At 37.1% G+C, this 19985-nt stretch overlaps 2 protein-coding genes across 2 annotated transcripts; both read left to right on the top strand.

Annotated features, from left to right (window-relative positions):
* The first annotated feature begins 1235 nt into the window (after positions 1-1235).
* Positions 1236-1679, top strand: LOC128924167 (uncharacterized). The gene is made up of 2 exons (XM_054236141.1): positions 1236-1397; positions 1471-1679. Exons 1-2 carry the CDS (start codon positions 1293-1295, stop codon positions 1585-1587), a joined length of 222 nt encoding a protein of 73 aa, XP_054092116.1. The 5' UTR covers positions 1236-1292; the 3' UTR covers positions 1588-1679.
* A 5598-nt stretch (positions 1680-7277) lies between these two features.
* LOC105209450 (serine protease 7) lies at positions 7278-12117 on the top strand. The gene is made up of 5 exons (XM_054236140.1): positions 7278-7423; positions 7493-7888; positions 11135-11243; positions 11328-11623; positions 11698-12117. Exons 1-5 carry the CDS (start codon positions 7342-7344, stop codon positions 12003-12005), a joined length of 1191 nt encoding a protein of 396 aa, XP_054092115.1. The 5' UTR covers positions 7278-7341; the 3' UTR covers positions 12006-12117.
* The last annotated feature ends 7868 nt before the right edge of the window (positions 12118-19985 follow it).

Consider the following 19985-nt stretch of genomic DNA (forward strand, 5'->3'; position numbering starts at 1 on the left):
CCACACTACAAACGTAGTATTTGTGCAAAGTTCTGCACCGATATCTTCACTAGTGCTTACTTTATATATTGTAAAGTAACCGATTCAGATCGTCTTCAAAGTTCTGGTATATAGAAAGTAGGCGTGGTTGTGAACTGATTTGGCCAATTTTCACAACATATTATTGGGAGGTAAGGAAACTATTACAAACCAAGTTTCATTGAAATCGGTCGAGTAGTTCCTGAGATATGGTTTTTGACCCATAAGTGGGCGACGCCACGCCCATTTTCCATTTTGTAAAAAATCTGAGTGCACTTTTCATTTGCCATTTCTTATCTGAAATTTAGGGTTTCTGACGTTTTTCGATAGTGAGTTAACCCACTTTTAGTAATTTTCAACCTAACTTTTGTATGGGAGGTGGGCGTGATTATGATCCGATTTCTTTCATTTTTGGACTGTATTAGAAAGTGGCTAAAAAAACGACTGCAGAAAGTTTGGTTTATATAGCTCTATTGGTTTGCGAGATATATACAAAAAACTTAGTAGGGGGCGGGGCCACGCCCACTTCCCCGAAAAAATTACATCCAAATATGACCCTTCATAGTACGATCCTGCATACCAAATTTTATTTCCATAGCTTTATTTATGGCATAGTTATGGCACTTTATGTGTTTTCGGTTTTCGCCATTTTGTGGGCGTGGCAGTGGTCCGATTTTGCTCATTTTCGAAACCAACCTTCCTATGGTGCCAAGAAATAAGTGTGCCAAGTTTCATCAAGATATCTTAATTTTTACTCAAGTTACAGCTTGCACAGACGGACGGACGGACAGACAGACATTCGGATTTGAATTCCACTCTTCACCCTGATCACTTTGGTATATATAACCCTATATCTAACTCGTTTAGTTTTGGGTGTTACAGACAACCGTTATGTGAACAAAACTATAATACTCTCTTTAGCAACATTTGTTGCGAGAGTATAAAAAACTTTTCCACAATTTCAGAAATAAACCAAAATTCTTTAACTCATCACTCTTAAACCCAAATGAATAATTAGCTAACGCATAAACAGTTATACAATCAAAGTTTATAAACCAAATATTGAAAATATAAAGTGAAAGTACAAAAAATCTTGGTCAACAAAGTGATAATTCTACGCGCTTTCAACTTTTTTGACGGATGAATGCGAGCTTTTCTTATCGGCCCACAGCAGGGGGTATATGCACATATTCCAACGCAATCGCTATAAAAGCAACTGCAACGTCGAAGAAAGTTAAGATTTCATAAGAAACACTAAACAATACAACTACAAAATGTTCAGCGCAAAATACTTGGTCGTTGTAGCTTTGCTGGTATTCTGCTTGTTCTGCCAAGAGGCTGTGGAGGCACACTTCCTCGGCAAAGTTGGACAGGATGTGGTGAGTTGATGTTTCTAAATTAGACACAGAGTTTTTAAGGAAAAGTGAGCTACAATTCCTATTTTGCTTGCAGCACAAGGTCGCACAAAAGGTCGATAAGGTGGCTAAGACTGTTGAGAAAGCAAGGGGTGCAATTGCCGTTGGTACTGCTGTAGCTGGAATTATTGGCGGAGCTGCTGCTATTGCTTAAATAACTACTGATGGTGGAGTCACGCTGTTTTTCAAATGCCATAAAATTTATATTTCCTTAAAATGAATAAAATACAAAAAAGAGCACAAAAACCTTTGGTATTTTAATACTTTCCATTTCATAGATTAATTCTTATCCGATTTCCCTAGAATTTCTGAATTATATAATTTAATACTTAAAAAAATTTTTGTTCTTTCCAATTCATTACTCCCAGAAACTATTTTCTTGAACCTAATAAGACTACGATGTTTTAAGTCTTAATATGTTTCAATAAAACCCATTAGACAACTTCTTAAGGAGCAAAGCTTAGAACTGTTTATACTGATCACATCTGTAGTCGCTTATATATTGGTCAGATATTCCATTATATTTTTTTACTCTCGCTACAAAGTTGCTTCGAGAGTATAATAGTTTTGTTCACATAACGGTTGTTTGTAACACCCAAAACTAAACGAGTTAGGTATAAAGTTATATATAACAAGGTGATCAGGGTGACGAGTAGAGTTCGAACCCGAATGACTGTCTGTCCGTCTGAGATATCTGGATGAAACTTGTTACACCTGTTTCTTGGCACCATAGGAAGATGGCTTTCGAAAACGGACCTCTAAAGTGTCATAACTCAGCTATGAATAAAGCTATGAAATAAAACTTGGTACAAAGGATCGCACTAGGAAAGGTCATATTTGGATGTAATTTTTTTGGAAGTGAGCGGGGTTTACATGTATATATCTCGTTAACCACTAGAGCTATATCAAGGAAACTATCTACAGTCATTTCTTATAGGTACTACCTTACTACCAGCCCAAAAATAGAGGAAATCGGTTTATAACCACGCCCACCTCCCATACAAAAGTTATATTGGAAACCACTAAAAATGCTGTAAGGAAAAACACCAGACACCTCAAATTTCATCATAACTATGGAACAGAAGGACTACACTCAAATTGGTATACAAATTTTAAAATGGGTGTGGTTCCGTCCACTTATGAGTCAAAACCATATCTCAGAAACTACTCGTCCAAATTCAATGAAATTCGATTCGTAATATTTTCCTAGCATCCCAATAATATGTTATGAAAATAGAAATTGGTTCACAACCACGCCTACTTCCTAAATACCAGAACTGTGAAGTCAATCTAAATCGTTTACTTTACAATATATAAGTTAAGCGCTAGTGAAGATATGGGAACAGAACTTTGCATAAATACTGCAATTAAAGAGTGGCATTGCCCTTCTAAAAATTGTTGAAATCGAAACATAAGAATTTAAGGTCCCTTATATCGAATATGAAGACCTCAGAGCTTCGAATAAATTTTTTACCGAAAATATAGTTAAGTCTCTCAGATATTTTGAAGAAATTCAGAGGGACTATTTTTTCTTCTAATAAAATGTCTCCGTGCCAAAAATGTGTGAAAACGGATCATAACCTTACTTAGCTCACATATACCTAATATAAGGGTTTCCAACTTTCAATGGACTTTATACCATATATAAAACTACGAGAGTATAAAATGTTCGGTTGCATCCGAACTTAGCCCTTTTTTACTTGTTTATGTATAATCGAATGTATATCTAGTTTGATCTCAGTTCTTTTCTTAGATTTAGTAAGCTTATATACCACTCAGATGTGAAAGACTTCATATTGAAATCTGATACATGAAATGTTGCTCCGGAAGTAAAAATTACTTCCCAGAGAAATCCACAAATCAAAATATGCGGTGGCGCCTAAATGTAGGCAACTAATTTTTATTTGGTCTAGTAAGCTTTTTGAGTTATCATGCATTCATAAATATATATATTATATATTGTATAAACATACATACAAATATATAAATAAATACACAATAATATTTGAGAAAATTCGGAAAAAGAAAGATCTAACCAAATATATATATTTGTTCTACTACATATAATAAACAGAAATATTATCTCTCCAACCAATATTAGCTTCATTATTCCAATGGTACAACAAAAACCAAATATTAATGATTACAACAAAACACCAAAAACACAACATTCGTGATTTCTATTTAAATTTCCCGCTGTTATCTGTGACTGACATTTTCACTTTCACTTTTCCTGCGTCAATCCCTCCCTTCCACTTACGTGGCGTCTGCCGACAATTTAACCCTTTTTGAGTGCGCGCTCTCTGACCCGGCGGGAAACACGCCTTGCTTATGGCGAAATGGAATTGTATTTTGTTGTTTTTGGCTTGTTTTGTTATTGTAAAACCCCCGCGCACACCCTCGAAGCATACAAACATATATAAATATACAAAACAAAGGAAACGCGCGCGCAAAAGGGAAATTGAAGGAAATTAAAAGGTTACACCAAATGGTTTGTGTTGGTCTTGTCAAAGCCAACAAGTCCAGCGCATAACTGGAACCCGTGGAGACTTTATGTGGCACCTTGATGTCAACGTTTTGGTTGCTTAACACCGTAGGGTGAAAGGCCATTATTACCCAGAGATAACACGAAATCTAATGTTGCTTTTGCAAATTAGAGATTTTCAACTTAACTGTTATTTGAGTCATTCGGTTCATCTGTTTCTGTGGCGGCTCTATTTCAATGGTAATTGTTTCGTATTTGATAGTGCCGTTATGAAAGCCGTTGAATCTGGTTTAATTTGCCCAAAAAGTATCAAATTACTAACAGCCTACAAATATGGTTATGATACGCAGGCAATGTGTTGATAACGGTAAAAAGGGTTTAGCGGAGTTTCTCGATTAAACTATATTAAGAAGGGCATGCAACGAAAGCTTTATGCGGAATTATTTATAAGCCTTAAACATTATATTGAAGAATACAAATGTTTATGTCCGTTAGATCTAGCAGTAACGTTTGCTCTTTGATTAAAGCCGGTGGCAAGCTTCTCGCGTCCATAAGGATTAGATTTTAATTCGCTCACTTCTTCTTCTTCTTGACTGGCGTAGACACCGTTTATGCGGTTATAGCCGAGTCCACAACAGCGCGCCACGCGTCTCTCCTTCTGGCAGTTTGGCGCCAATTGGTTATACCAAGCGAAGCCAGGTCCCTCTCCATCTGGTCCTTCCATCGGAGTAGAGGTCTCCCTCTTCCTCGGCTTCCACCAGCGGGTACTGCATCGAATACTTTCAGAGCTGGAGCACTTTCGTTCATTCGAACAACATGACCTAGCCAGCGTAGCCGCTGTCTTTTTATTCGCTGGACTATGTCTATGTCGTCGAATAATACATACAGCTCATCATTCCATCTTCTGAGGTATTCGCCGTTGCCAATGTTTAAGGGACCATAAATCTTCCGCAAAACCTTTCTCTCGAAAACTCCTAGTGCCGTCATCATCGGATGTTGACATCGTCCATACTTCTGCACCGTAAAGTAGGACGGGAATAATGAGAGACTTGTAGAGTTTGGTTTTTGTTCGTCGAGAGAGGACTTAACTTTTCAATTGCCTACTCAGTCCATAGCAGCACCTGTTGGCAAGAGTGATTCTGCGTTCGATTTCTCGGCTGACATTGTTATTGCTGTTAATGCTGGTTCCCAGGTAGTTGAAATTATCTACATCTTCAAAGTTATGACTGTCAACAGTGACGTGGGAGCTAAGGCGCGAATGCGCTGACTGTTTGTTTGATGACAGGAGATATTTCGTCTTGTCCTCGTTCACCACCAGACCCATACGCTTCGCTTCCTTATCCAGTCTGTAAAAAGCAGAATAACGGCGCGGGTGTTGTATCCAATGATATTGATATCATCGGCGTACGCCAGTAGCTGTACACTCTTATAGAAGATTGTACCTTCTCTATTTAGCTCTGCAGCTCGTATTATTTTCTCCAGCATCAGGTTAAAGAAATCACATGATAATGAGTCATCTTGCCTGAAACCTCGTTTGGTATCGAACGGCTCGGAGAGGTCCTTCCCTATCCTGACGGAGCTTTTGGTGTTCCTCAACGTCAGCTTACACAGCCGTATTAATTTTGCAGGGATACCAAATTCAGACATAGTGGCGTAGAGGCAACTCCTTTTCGTGCTGTCGAAGGCAGCTTTAAAATCGACAAAGAGATGGTGTGTGTCGATCCTCTTTTCACGGGTCTTTTCCAAGATTTGGCGCATGGTGAATATCCGGTCAGATGTAGATTTTCCAGGTCTAAAGCCACACTGATAAGGTCCAATCAGTTCGTTGACGGTGGGCTTTAGTCTTTCACATAATACGCTCGACAAAACCTTATATGCGATATTGAGGAGGCTGATCCCACGGTAATTGGCGCAGATTGTGGGATCTCCCTTTTTATGGATTGGGCAGAGCACACTGAGATTCCAATCGTCGGGCATGCATTCTTTCGACCATATTCCGCAAAGAAGCTGATGCATGCACCTTATCAGTTTTTCGCCGCCGTATTTGAATAGCTCGGCCAGCAATCCATCGGCCCCTGTCGCTTTGTTGTTCTTCCAGCGAGTAATTGCAACTCCAATTTCTTCATGGTTGGGCAATGGAACATCTGTTCCAGCGTCATCGATTGGGGAATTGGGTTCAACACTCTGCTGGTGTTGCACTTTCACTGACATTCAGCAAGTCCGAGAAGTGTTCCCTTCATAAACACAGTATGCCCTGGACATCGGTTACCAAATTACCTTCTCGGTCCATACATGTCTCCGTCTCTTCCAGAATTTAACAATCCTTTTCACACATTTGTTAAATGTTCTCGTAACATATTTTCACATAACGAGCGGATTTTCACACTCCAGTGGAGCAAAGACAAAATTTTGTGCTTTCACATATAGACATATAGAGAGCTTTTGTGCTTTTTCTCTCGCAACAAAGAGCAATGTATGAATGAAAGCACATATTTATCACATATTTTACGCGCAATTGGAATTAGTAATAAACATTTTTTAGAAATAAATATATCAAAAATGAATTGACTAATAATTGAGTTGACGTCAAACTATTTTGAAGTGCAAATTTGAGAATTAGATTTTATTGAAGAGAAAAGCAAAAGAATTAAACATTAATAATAATTCTGCAAAAAAAGTTCTAAAACGGAAGTTACAGGTTTCGTTGCGGTTATGAGTGACTCTATATATTTTTTATATTTATATTTATTTAAAATGAAATCTCTGCAGTTCCAGATCACTGGACCACCAGATATGAAACTTTTATTTTAACGGAATCTGTGAGTTATTGCAAAAACCATAAAGAACTTCAATTAAAAGCTGATTTCGTCATTAAATTTCCGATTTGCATTTTATAAAATAAGATTTCTACAAATTCAAACCGGTACGGAACAAGTGCAAGATTTTTTAGAAAGTGCCTTTAAGACGTCTACAAAATGTTTATAGGGTTACTCACAATTGCATATATTGACATTTTTATAAACTGGCATTAGTAATGATTAACGGTTCATCAATGAATTAAATGTCTACTTACATATGTGCAACTGTAAATATGTATGTATGAAGAGACAAGATTCTATAGATGATAAAGCGAGAAAGCTCTGAGCCCTATATTTAAGTAATGCTGAGTTTCCCATGAGATGCATCGGCTTTCCCGCTTAAACGTTCTAATATTACCTCAGCTTAATAATACACAAAAACAAAAAGAAATTAATGCAAAATTATTCTCAACGCAGTAATAAATAATAATATTTATACTCGCTTTCAAAGCTTAACACAAGTAAAAGCTTCTTCGCACTTAACGCCGTACAACTGCACGAGCTGCTTGTATAAGACCCCGGAATTAGTAGCATCTTCGAAGTGAGCTCAACAGTAGCAACAGTTATGTGGAGACAGGTTTATAGAATTTTATTGTTGCTTTTCAGCGGCATTCTGATTGCTGCGCACGCAGGCACATACGAATCTGGTACGAAAACACACTTATTTGGGTAAACAAACATAAAATTAAAATTGATTTTGCTTTTATTTTTTTAAGCGCCGACAAGCTGTCTAAATCCAAATCACAATGTCGGCCAATGCATTTCAATCTATGATTGTCGTTCGTTGTCTTTCGTGTTGCGACACCAATTAACGGCACAATATAGTTTCGTACGTATGTCGCAATGTGACGGTGGCGCTTATGCAAGCGGGAAATTTCCCTTCGTTTGCTGTACGAACGACACGAATTTCCACGACCCGAATGCAGACAGGGAACAACGTATTGTCTTCCCGGATATGAAAACACCGGAAGTGCCGCATAGTGGAGGGCAGCGTGTCGCCTTTATTACGCCGCCGCACTGTGGTGCGTTGACCATATCGAATAAGATTTTTGGCGGTGAAGAAGCTGAGATAACAGAATTCAGCTGGATGGTTAAGTTGGAGTATAAGAATGGTGAGTGTTGGATGAAGATGCTCCTAGTGAAAGTGATGATATCCAGATAAAATTATTTTTTGTTATAAATATATGAAGTGTTGGATACTGGTTGAAAGTTAAGGTAGTGCGACTTATTGGTAAAGCTTAGTTACAGTGAAACCCGCTTGATTGAGTATCGGCTAGTGCATAGCGCAGCGTTTTAAATAATACAATTCGATTTATTTCGATTTAGTTAGCGAGTACTTAGTCAAGCTTTGTTGGAAAACTGGTTTACCGTAAGCATACTTGTTGTAATAGTATTTTTTATTTTTAAGAAATTTCTTTGAATTTCCGGGTGGAAAGAATTTACTTTTATCACTTTTTCTAATTAAAAGCAGTCACTCGTGTTTTTTAGCTGTATAAATTACTGAATTTTTTCAAAAGAAATTCTGTTCAATTAGGAATCAGTATCAATTATTACAATCAAGCAACATTCGCTCGACTAAGTCGTATGTACAATGTGAAGCCGTGAAATTACTATACATAGAACTGGTACATGATTTAGTTATATCATTATTATCAGATCTAATTTCTAAATCGAAAAATTTCCGGCAAAATGTTCCAATTAGATTTAGAAATGAATATAAAGGGAACAAATACTGTCAAAGAATATGGATTGCATTGTTTATGTATAATTATTTGGAACTGAGCTAAATTTTTTTTACATATTTCCCGTAGGACGGAATAAAATGAGCGGTTAATGAATTAATTAACGTAAATTTTTATTTAAAAAAACTAAAACTATTTGCCGACTTTAAAGCTGCTTTCGACAGCACCAAAAGGAGCTGCCCTTATGCCGCGATGTCTGAATTTGGTATCCCCGCAAAACTAATACGGCTGTGTAAGCTGACGTTGAGCAACACCAAAAGCTCCGTCAGGATCGGGAAGGACCTCTCCGAGCCATTCGATACCAAACGAGGTTTCAGACAAGGTAACTCGCTATCGTGTGACTTCTATCTCTTCTATGACGAAATATCTCCTGTCATCAAACAAACAGTCAGCGCATTCGCGTCTTGGCTCCCACGTCACTGTTGACAGTCATAACTTTGAAGTTGTAGATAATTTCGTATACCTAGGAACCAACATTAACACCGATAATAATGTCAGCCTTGAAATCCAACGCAGAATCACTCTTGCCAACAGGTGCTACTATGGACTGAGTAGGCAATTGAAAAGTAAAGTCCTCTCTCGACGAACAAAAACCAAACTCTACAAGTCTCTCATCATTCCCGTCCTAATTTATGGTGCAGAAGCGTGGACGGTGTCAACATCCGATTAGACGGCACTAGGAGTTTTCGAGAGAAAGGTTTTGCGGAAGATTTATGGTTCCTTAAACATTGGCAACGGCGAATACCGCAGAAGATGGAATGATGAGCTGTATGTGTTGTTCAACGACATAGACATAGTCCAGCGAATAAAAAGACAGCGGCTACGCTGGCTGGGTCATGTTGTTCGAATGGACGAAAGTGCCCCAGCTCTGAAAATTTTCGATGCAGTACCCGCTGGTGGAAGCCGAGGAAGAGGGAGACCTCCCCTCCGATGGAAGGACCAGGTGGAGAAGGACCTGTCTTCACTTGGTATTACCAATTGGCACCAAACTGCCAAAAGGAGAGATGCGTGGCGCGCTGTTGTGGGCTCGGCTATAACCGCGTAAGCGGTTTCTACGCCAGTCAAGAAGAAGAAAGGTTAATCCATTTCGAGGTTCCCTACCATTTTTAAAGAAAAAAAAAATTATGGGGTATATTTATTATTATTCGAGCACCTTCTTTGGCATTTATTTTGTAAAAATTATCTCTTTCAAATGTTAGTCTCAGATGGTCCATCCGTTGAGTCCAATTTTCGATGACTCGTACGAGCATTTCGACTGTTAACTGACGAATGACACGCGTGATGTTTTGCTTCAAGACCTGAATCGAAGCGGGATTAACCACATAGGCTTTGGACTTTACATATTCCCAGAGGAAAAAGTCTAACAATGTTATCTTGGTGATCAATCGACCGGCCCACAACGTGATATTATCTGCTCACCGAAGTGTTCTCTCTTCATCCCAAATGCGTCAATTTTGTTTGTTTACTTACCCATTAAGCCGAGATGTGCCTCATCGTTGAATAGAATTCTGCTCAAAAACGTCGGATCTCTTTGGAACTTTTCTAGAATCCATAGAGCGAAGCTATGTCCCTTGTCAGTCCGAGATGCTGCGAGCGGCGCCGAATCGACTCTCCACGGTCTTCTTGTACACACTCATCTGCGGCTGCTATATTTCCAATAATAAATGCTGGGTCTCTAGATAGCTGATGGCGTTGCGAATAGTACGCTGAGTAGACCAAATATGTTGACCATAAGTTAAGCGAAGCGTGCGAATCGTGTTGGTCAGGTGTTAGTCTTTCAAAAAAATACTGATCAAAAATAACAGCTTGACATGATTCATGCGTGATCTGTCATTAAAAAGGCGTTTGAAAAAAGTACCTCTACTTGGATCATTATTACTTTTATGTTAACAATGCGTTTGGAGACAATTTTTCACAGCGGCCGTAAACATTTTCAAAAATAGTTCCGATAGAAATCTTACTTAAATTTAACAAGTTGAAAAAGGTGGCAACTCTTCCATTTTGAATTTAAAATTTGAAAGCTAAATTATTTTTTGTTGTATTATAACAATTCGTTTACCTTAAAAATTTATAAAATGCAAATTTTCAACAGGTGGCAACACTATTCAAACATTTATTTCACTTCCAACTAATTTTTAAAACGCTTTTGTTTATCGTGGTTCTTTATTTTTTAAATTTGTTTGCTTTGATATCTTCAAATAGGTGGCAACCTTCTAAAAAAATTAAAAATATGCAATACGATTCAGGCATCATTTCATTACTGTAATTATGAATGAAATATATTAAGTCTTAAAAAAACAATTTCAATGAAGTTATGTTTGCTTTAAATGCTTCTTCGCAGAAATGCCTTCAATCAATGAAATTTATAAATAAATATGTTTATAAATATACAAAATTAATTTTTTTTAACCTTAATTAAGCAAGCGTTTGGAGAATGAAAAAACATTAATATGATTTTTTGACGGAAATGCATTCATACATTCATACTTTCAAACTAAAATGTTATACTGAGCAATTTTTCAGTTGCTTAAATATACATATGAACAGTGTTAAAATGACTCCAAATTAGCAATAATTATTTCTACTTTATCAAAAAATGTCACGCTTTACTTTCAGAAAGAGGTTTCCTTCAATCGGAATGTGCCGGTTCCTTAATCAATGAGCGTTATGTACTAACTGCAGCCCACTGTGTCATCGGTCCGATTGAGCAGAAAGTAGGGAAACTGTAAGTTGAAATTATTTGCTTTGATAAATTTAATATTTTATTATTTTAAACTTTTTTTTTATCAATATCTTCAATGAATTTCAGCGTCTCCGTGCTTGTAGGCGAACAAATCGCCGCATCTTCATACAATTACAATAAGTACGCGCATTCAGCGCCCTCACAACGTTTCGACATTGAAGGAGTTATCGTACACGATCACTATGGTTACGATCAGCAGAGTAATATACATGAACATAATGACATAGCCTTGATAAGACTGGATAAGTCGGTAGAGTTTAATAACTATATCCAGCCAGTATGCTTGCCCATACCAACGCTACAAAAGGAGCTAACTGAAGGTGTAGTGCTGACTGTAGCTGGTTGGGGTCATACGGGTCTATGTAAGTTATACTTTATAGCGACAGAAATAACATTGAAACACCCTTTCTTTAATTACACTTTCTTATTTCTTTAGCCAGACACAGCAGCGTGAAGAAAAAAGTCCACTTGCCGCTATATGATATGGAAAGATGTCGCTATGTTTTCGCGAATTATACCGCTATTTCTGAGGAGCAACTCTGCGCTGGCGGTGTATACTATGAAGACGCTTGTACTGGTGATTCTGGTGGTCCACTGATGCGCCTGAATTCAGCCTCTTGGGTTTTAGAGGGAATTGTGTCATTTGGTCGTCAGAGTTGCGGTCAAGAGAATATCCCGGGAATTTATACACGTGTGAGAAGTTATATCGATTGGATTGCTGACCATATGGACACGTGGCAGTAGCATGGCTTATGATTATGTTGTATAGTAGTGTTTATCTTATGTTTAATAATATATATTCTTTGTAAACTTTTTTATAGAAAAATAATATACAAACGTATGTGTTTTTAATTTATACAAGACTGTGCTTTACTGTTTGTATAAAAATCAAAATTAATCAGAAATATATATTTAGCGTAGGCACTGCTTACGTGATTATAGCCGAATCCAGCAGAGCGAGTCACTCATTCCTCCTTCTTGCTATTTGGCGCCAGCTGGAAACGCCAAGTGAACCCAGGTCGTTTTCCACCTGTTCCTTCCATCGGAGAGGAGGTCTTCCTCTGCTTCCGCCAGCGGGTACTGCATCAAATACTTTCAAAGCTGGAGTGTTTTCGACCAATCGGACAACATGACCTAGTCAAAGTAGCCGCTGTCTTTTAATTCGCTAAACTATGTCTATGTCGTTGAATAATTCGCCATTGCCAATGTTTAAGAGACCCTAAATCTTCCGCCAAACCTTTCTCCCGAAAACTCGTAATGCACCATACATCAGGACGGGAATAATGAGCGACTTGCAGAGTTTGATTTTTGGTTCGTCGAGAGAGGAATTTACATTACAAGAGTTTGGCAAGAGTGATCCTGCGTTGGATATCGAGGTTGACAATTGCATTGAGGAGATTTTAAAATGACTCTTTATCAAAAAATACGATTTCAATGTACTGTGACTTTGTACACATACTATAGCACGACACTAATTGTATACATATATATTGTATATAATACATATAATGGTATTGAGATTATTTCGTTTAGCTCTCAAAATTTGAAATGGAACAAAATTCTACGACATGTCTTGAAGTTTGGAAATAAATCGACCGAAATTAACTGTCTTAACATTTCGGAAACATGTCGGATCTGCATAACTGGATTAACGAAATGAAAAGGATTGACGTCTTTAAATCAGCTAGAGAAGGCATTACGATTTCTACAACAAAAATAAATTGCAATCAGAGGTTTAAAAGTAAAAATGTTAGGTTATTATACACTGAATAGGGTATATTAAGTTTGTCACGCCCAGAAGGAAGCGCCGGAGTCCCTATAAAGTATATATATAAATGATCAGTAGGTTGAACTCAGTCGATTTAGCCAAGTCCGTCTGTCTGTATATATACGAACTAGTCCTTCAGTTTTTAAGATATCGTTTTGCAATTTTGCAGATGTTATTTTCTCTTCAAGAAGCTGCTCATTTGTCGGAACTGCCGATATCGGACCACTATATCATATAGCTGCCATACAAACTGAACGATCGGAATCAAGGGCTTGTATGGAAAATTTTCGCATTTGACGTGGTATCTTCACGAAATTTGGCATGGATTATTGCTTAAGGTAATAATATAATCTCCGAAGAAATTGTTCAGATCGGTTAACTCTATAACCTTAATGTTTCTAGCAAACAACCCGGCTAAAAAGAATTAGTAAAATGTTTTCTTTTTTTTCTACTTACTTTTTCTTACGTCTTTAGATTTGCTTAAACACATAGTAACTAAAGGAAATGCACCTGTGAAGGGTATATTAGCTTCGGTACAGCCGAAGTTAACGTTTTTCCTTGTTTTTGTTTAAAGTTGTATCAACCAATAGATTCAAACCCGAGGTGTCAGAATCGGTAAATATTTTTAAAAGGTTCAACATCATGAAAGAATACGCATTTTATTAAACAAAAGAGATTTCACAAGGCTTAAATTCAAAATAAACTTGTCAAGATCGTTTCAACACTATATTGGCGCTAGAAGCGGATCGGCTTCCACGAAATTGTATTAAGATAACATACAATATGAATAACAATTCCACTAGATTAACAAAAATTGGGGAAATTCCGGAACTTATTCAAGCCATTTTCACCACCAAGTTACAATGTATCCAAGATTACACATTCACTTAATTTTGCTAAGATGTCTAACATATTAAGAGATATACATACATATACGGTACAAAGCCTACTGGAAAAAGTTGATGGCTGCATTTGCAGAGCGTCGCCACTCCAATGGCCTAGGAATCTACTCGTCGGATCAGTGCCGATTCTGTGATCTAGTAACAGAGATACCTGAGCATTTACTCTTTCACTGTCCGGCGATCCTGATGAAGAGGAGTCTGGTAATGAGGGTTCTGTATCGCCAAAGAGATAGTCTCGCGAAACACTGTTAAGCTTTCTTAACGCGACGGAATTAGATGGTAGATTGTGATAATAGGAGAGTACGATTCTCAAATCGTAATCTAATCTAAGTCCATCGGAAGATTGAAATTAGGTATATGGGAGCTAGGGGAAATAATGATTCCATTTATCAAATTTTGACAACAGGTCACAATATTACCAGTAGAGAACCTTCTCTGAATTTCATTAAGTTATCTCGGTAGTTTACCGTTATTTTCGTTAATAAGTCAGTACTAGGCACTGAAGTTCATTCTGGGTATATGGGGGCTTGGAAAGTTATTGACCGATTTCAACGATAAAATGGGCGAGCCAGATCACTAATAAAGTAATTTCCAAAAGTTTTGTTCCGATATCTTCGTTGATACTTAATTTATATAGTTTAAAGTGAAAGGATCAGATGAATTATACAATTGTGTTATAGGGGAAGTACATAGGTGTGATTGGCAACCGATATCGCCAACTTGTATTTCCTTAATATTAAAATATCGAGGAAATATTATGTGCAAAATTTGGTTGGAATTTGTCAGGTGATTTCTAGCATATGGTATATGGTTATACTGATATAATTGCTTTCAATACCTTAAATTTGACTTTCAGCAGCTTTTTGCGAGTAAAACGTCAAGACACTTGATCTATTCGCAGCAATATTCCATAATTTTCTGAAAACATTAAATTTAGATATATATTTTTTTTTTTTTGAAATTTTACTATTATTCATGCGGTTTCATGTCAATGGCTTCTGTCTGCAGAATTCCACAAAAGACTAAACCACAACTACTGTATATTAAGTGTAAATTATTAAAACAGCCGTTATACAACTTCAACTCAAGTTCAATAACTTTAATAATAAGACAATGTCAAATCAAACGCAGCAAGTAGCACTTGTGGCGTCATTAAACTACAATAAAACTACAAAAAAAAACTTGCTGGACAGCATAATAAGGAGAGTGGCGGAGTGTAATTGGAAACTTAGCACGGTTAGAATGTGTGACTAATACACTAACGGAAACGGAAAACGTATTTGCAGGTATTTCCCTAGATTGGGTGACAATCCAGAGCAGTACAAATACAAATTATGTTATTGCTGTTGTTGTTGTTGCACTAAATGTAGAGCAATCTACAAATGTGTTCAATTTAGGTATTTTTAAACAATTGCACATTATGTATAACAGTTACTGGGAAATTATGTGAGAGAGACACATATTTATAGCGTTTGATTGAGCTGACAACAACACAATTTAGAGCGTTACATTAGATGAAGAGTGAGGTATAATTAAAATAGAGAGACTTTAAACAACAACAAGTTTTGAAGAAATCATGCGCATAATTGAATTTCTAATATAGACAAAACAATTCAGTATTAATTATTAATTTTTTATGTAAGTGAAACGGTGTTGCCACTTCGGTTCTACGTTTGACAATATGCGTAGCTGAAAAAAAAAATGTTGATAAGAAATATGTAACGATACATATATACAAAAAGGTGGATCTAAATTGACTCATCCATGTGAAATACATTTCTCAAGATTTTTTTGTAGAGACGGTCTTTTATAATTGTATATATATGTATTAAATGTAGTTTTTCGTTATAATTTCTTTACTTGATGACGAATTGTTGTGAAACTGTGTAAAACAATGGGAAAAATCTAATTTGCCTAAATTATATGTTAGATATATAATACGGATTCCCAAAACACCTTTTTATAGGAAAAGTACATCGAAATTGCTTTTATTTACCACAATTTCTAATGGTCTAATGGAGCTTAAATTGGCTATTTATTTACGAGGGCAGCTTGGTGGTTCAGGCAGTTTTTTTGAATTAAAGTTAATTTAGCGACGAGTAGCGCGGAATTTTTCATTATTACTTGCTTTTGAGTCTATATATTTGTGATATGAGAGCTTATAGAGTGAAAAAGCAAAAACTAAAAATTATCCAAATGAATTCAAAACAAAAGGATATGAGAATAATTTACTCTAGTGGTGTAACCTCATTCTAATATATTTAATTCAATCAGTTGTTTGTTCGATTCGCCACTCTCCAACTTACCACGAGTCGAAGTGAGACTTTATTTCAAAGACTTTATTTCATCACTGGTTCAGGGTGTGACCGGTCTTATATCGGGTGATCCCACTAGATACACTTTTTTTTTTATACCCTTTTGTTGTTGTTTGTTCGATTCATCACTCTCCAAATTTCGACGAGTTCAAGTAAGCCTTTATTTCAAAGGAATCCTCACTGGTTCATGGTGTGACCGGTCTTATACCGGGTGATCCCAGTAGATACACTTTTTTGATTAGCCTTTTGTTGTTGTTTGTTCGATTCACCACTCTCCAACTTACCACGAGTCCAAGTGAGACTTTATTTCAAAAGAATCATCACTGGTTCAGGGTGTGACCGGTCTTATATCGGGTAGATATACTTTTGTGAATAGCCTTTTTTTGACAGATCACACGTGAGTCAAGTCAAGCTGTCATGATATTTTTGTTCAGTATTGTTTGGCATTTCATCATGGAAAGACTCGTCCATCCCAAGTGACATCGCATTGCTCTATGGGCTCTTGGAAACTTCAGTTATGGGCCAAATTCTGTTCAGCGATTGGGGCCCTTTCTGGCTTAATGAGTATATAAACGAGCAAAACCGAACGAGCCGCATTTTGGACGAAGAGCAACCTGAAGAGATTTAAGAGCAGCATTTCTTCCAGAAAAATCAACGTGGAACAATCTTTCTTCAAAAAATGATGCCGGTATAAGCGATGATAACCGACTATTTGATACCCAAAATTGAAGCTCGTGATCTCGGTGACATTTGGTTTCAACAAGACGGCACCTCTTCCCACACATCGCATCAATCAATGGATGTATTGAGAGAACACTTCAATGAGTAGATAATTTCACATTTTAGGCCGGTCCGAAAATTGTACTCAACGGATGGACTATCTGAGACGTAGCCGGGACCAATATTTGAAAGAGATAATCTTTATTAAATAAATGCCAAAGAATGTTCTTTCGAATGATAATAAACATTCCCCAATAAATTTAAATTTTCTGTTTTTTTTCTTTAAAAAGTAGTGATCCTCGTGATTTACCCTGCTGTTTGTTCTATTCGTCACTCTCCAAATTAGAAAAAAAACGAAGTAAGTTTTTTTTTCGAGAGAATCGTCTCAGGTTCAGTGTATGTGACCTGCTATATGGACATATATAAAGATTTTGCATTACACTTTGATTTAGATGGTTTGTGAACGCTGTGAAGTGATTAGAAGAAGCTAGAATTGAAAGTCTCACAATTTTGATTTTTTACAATTTTCGAAAAAAAAATTCAATATTTATTTATACCTAATGACACCCTATTAAGCACTAAGTTTTGCTAAATACTACCAGCAGCACCATCTATGTTACTACCACGTGACTTATACGCATGATCACTGACTTCAAGAACTTCCCTCGTCTATAAATACGCAGATAAGTATAATCTTTTTGGCGTAGCGCCACAAACCACAAATCACAAATCAGGTGTGTGAGTAAGACGATAATTAGAATGAGTAGTGTCTTGGTTTTCATGCGAAAAATTCCAAATTCACAACTGCGCGTAACAACGGGAGTAAAGTACCCGAAAAGCAGAAGATTTGAGTAACAAACGCGTTACGTTTAACGGCAAAATAGATGCTTCAGTAGCAAATTATATTCATTTAAAGATGTTCTTTACGAGATGTGTGCTTATAGAAAGGTAATTTGCATACGAGTATATAGACTCAACTCACTCATATCGTAACGGGTGATTTTTTTGAGGTTAGGATTTTCATGCATTAGTATTTGACAGATCACGTGGGATTTCAGACATGGTGTCAAAGAGAAAGATGCTCAGTATGCTTTGACATTTCATCATGAATAGACTTACTAACGAGCAACGCTTGCAAATCATTGAATTTTATTACCAAAATCAGTGTTCGGTTCGAAATGTGTTTCGCGCTTTACGTCCGATTTATGGTCTACATAATCGACCAAGTGAGCAAACAATTAATGCGATTGTGACCAAGTTTCGCACTCAGTTTACTTTATTGGACATTAAACCAACCACACGAATGCGTACAGTGCGTACAGAAGAGAATATTGCGTCTGTTTCTGAGAGTGTGGCTGAAGACCGTGAAATGTCGATTCGTCGCCGTTCGCAGCAATTGGGTTTGTGTTATTCGACCACATGGAAGATTTTACGCAAAGATCTTGGTGTAAAACCGTATAAAATACAGCTCGTGCAAGAACTGAAGCCGAACGATCTGCCACAACGTCGAATTTTCAGTGAATGGGCCCTAGAAAAGTTGGCAGAAAATCCGCTTTTTTATCGACAAATTTTGTTCAGCGATGAGGCTCATTTCTGGTTGAATGGCTACGTAAATAAGCAAAATTGCCGCATTTGGGGTGAAGAGCAACCAGAAGCCGTTCAAGAACTGCCCATGCATCCCGAAAAATGCACTGTTTGGTGTGGTTTGTACGCTGGTGGAATCATTGGACCGTATTTTTTCAAAGATGCTGTTGGACGCAACGTTACGGTGAATGGCGATCGCTATCGTTCGATGCTAACAAACTTTTTGTTGCCAAAAATGGAAGAACTGAACTTGGTTGACATGTGGTTTCAACAAGATGGCGCTACATGCCACACAGCTCGCGATTCTATGGCCATTTTGAGGGAAAACTTCGGAGAACAATTCATCTCAAGAAATGGACCCGTAAGTTGGCCACCAAGATCATGCGATTTAACGCCTTTAGACTATTTTTTGTGGGGCTACGTCAAGTCTAAAGTCTACAGAAATAAGCCAGCAACTATTCCAGCTTTGGAAGACAACATTTCCGAAGAAATTCGGGCTATTCCGGCCGAAATGCTCGAAAAAGTTGCCCAAAATTGGACTTTCCGAATGGACCACCTAAGACGCAGCCGCGGTCAACATTTAAATGAAATTATCTTCAAAAAGTAAATGTCATGAACCAATCTAACGTTTCAAATAAAGAACCGATGAGATTTTGCGTTTTTTTTTTTTTAAAAGTTATCAAGCTCTTAAAAAATCACCCTTTAGTAAGTTTGTATGCAAATCGAACACGTTTGCTGAGCAGCTTCTATTATTTATCAGCTATTAATGAGTAAACAAGTTTAGAGCTAGAGGGTTTTGAAAAAGCACACTGTGCGAAAGTTGTAAATGTTGAATGAGTAAACAAATCATTCAAAAATAAAAGAAAATTATGAGAAGAATGCATATTGCATTGATTGAGAATGCAAGTATTTAACGCAAGCGTGTGAATCAGCCGCATAACTTTTAGCGGACTTATTGAGTAATATATACATATAGTATATAACCTATTACGTTACATTTGTAACGCTTATCTATAGTTGAAATGCAATTAATTGACGTACATCGGCTTATCACTCCACAAAAAGAAAATGCAAATGCCAACAACAACAATTCAATAAAAAATATATACTTTCGCCTTTCTTCACTAAGTTAACGCTTCACATGAACTATTCTTACTCATAATCACCAAAAAGCAATTAGAATATTTCACAAATCATTTACAAATCACCGCAGCAGCAACAACAACACATTTGTATATTCAGTGTAACACCGCAACAACTAACCACTGCTTGCGTGCGTGTTAAACCACTCAATTTAGTCACTCAGTCAACTCATTCATGAAATTCACTGCCACTGTTTCCATTACCAGTTCAGATTCTTTGAACATCTCGACTGCTGCCCTCGCCAAGTATAAAAGTTGACCACTAGTCCAGCTGAGATTTCAGTTGTGCTCCA

This window comes from Zeugodacus cucurbitae, chromosome 2, assembly GCF_028554725.1.
Source record: "Zeugodacus cucurbitae isolate PBARC_wt_2022May chromosome 2, idZeuCucr1.2, whole genome shotgun sequence".
Lineage (NCBI taxonomy): Eukaryota > Metazoa > Arthropoda > Insecta > Diptera > Tephritidae > Zeugodacus > Zeugodacus cucurbitae.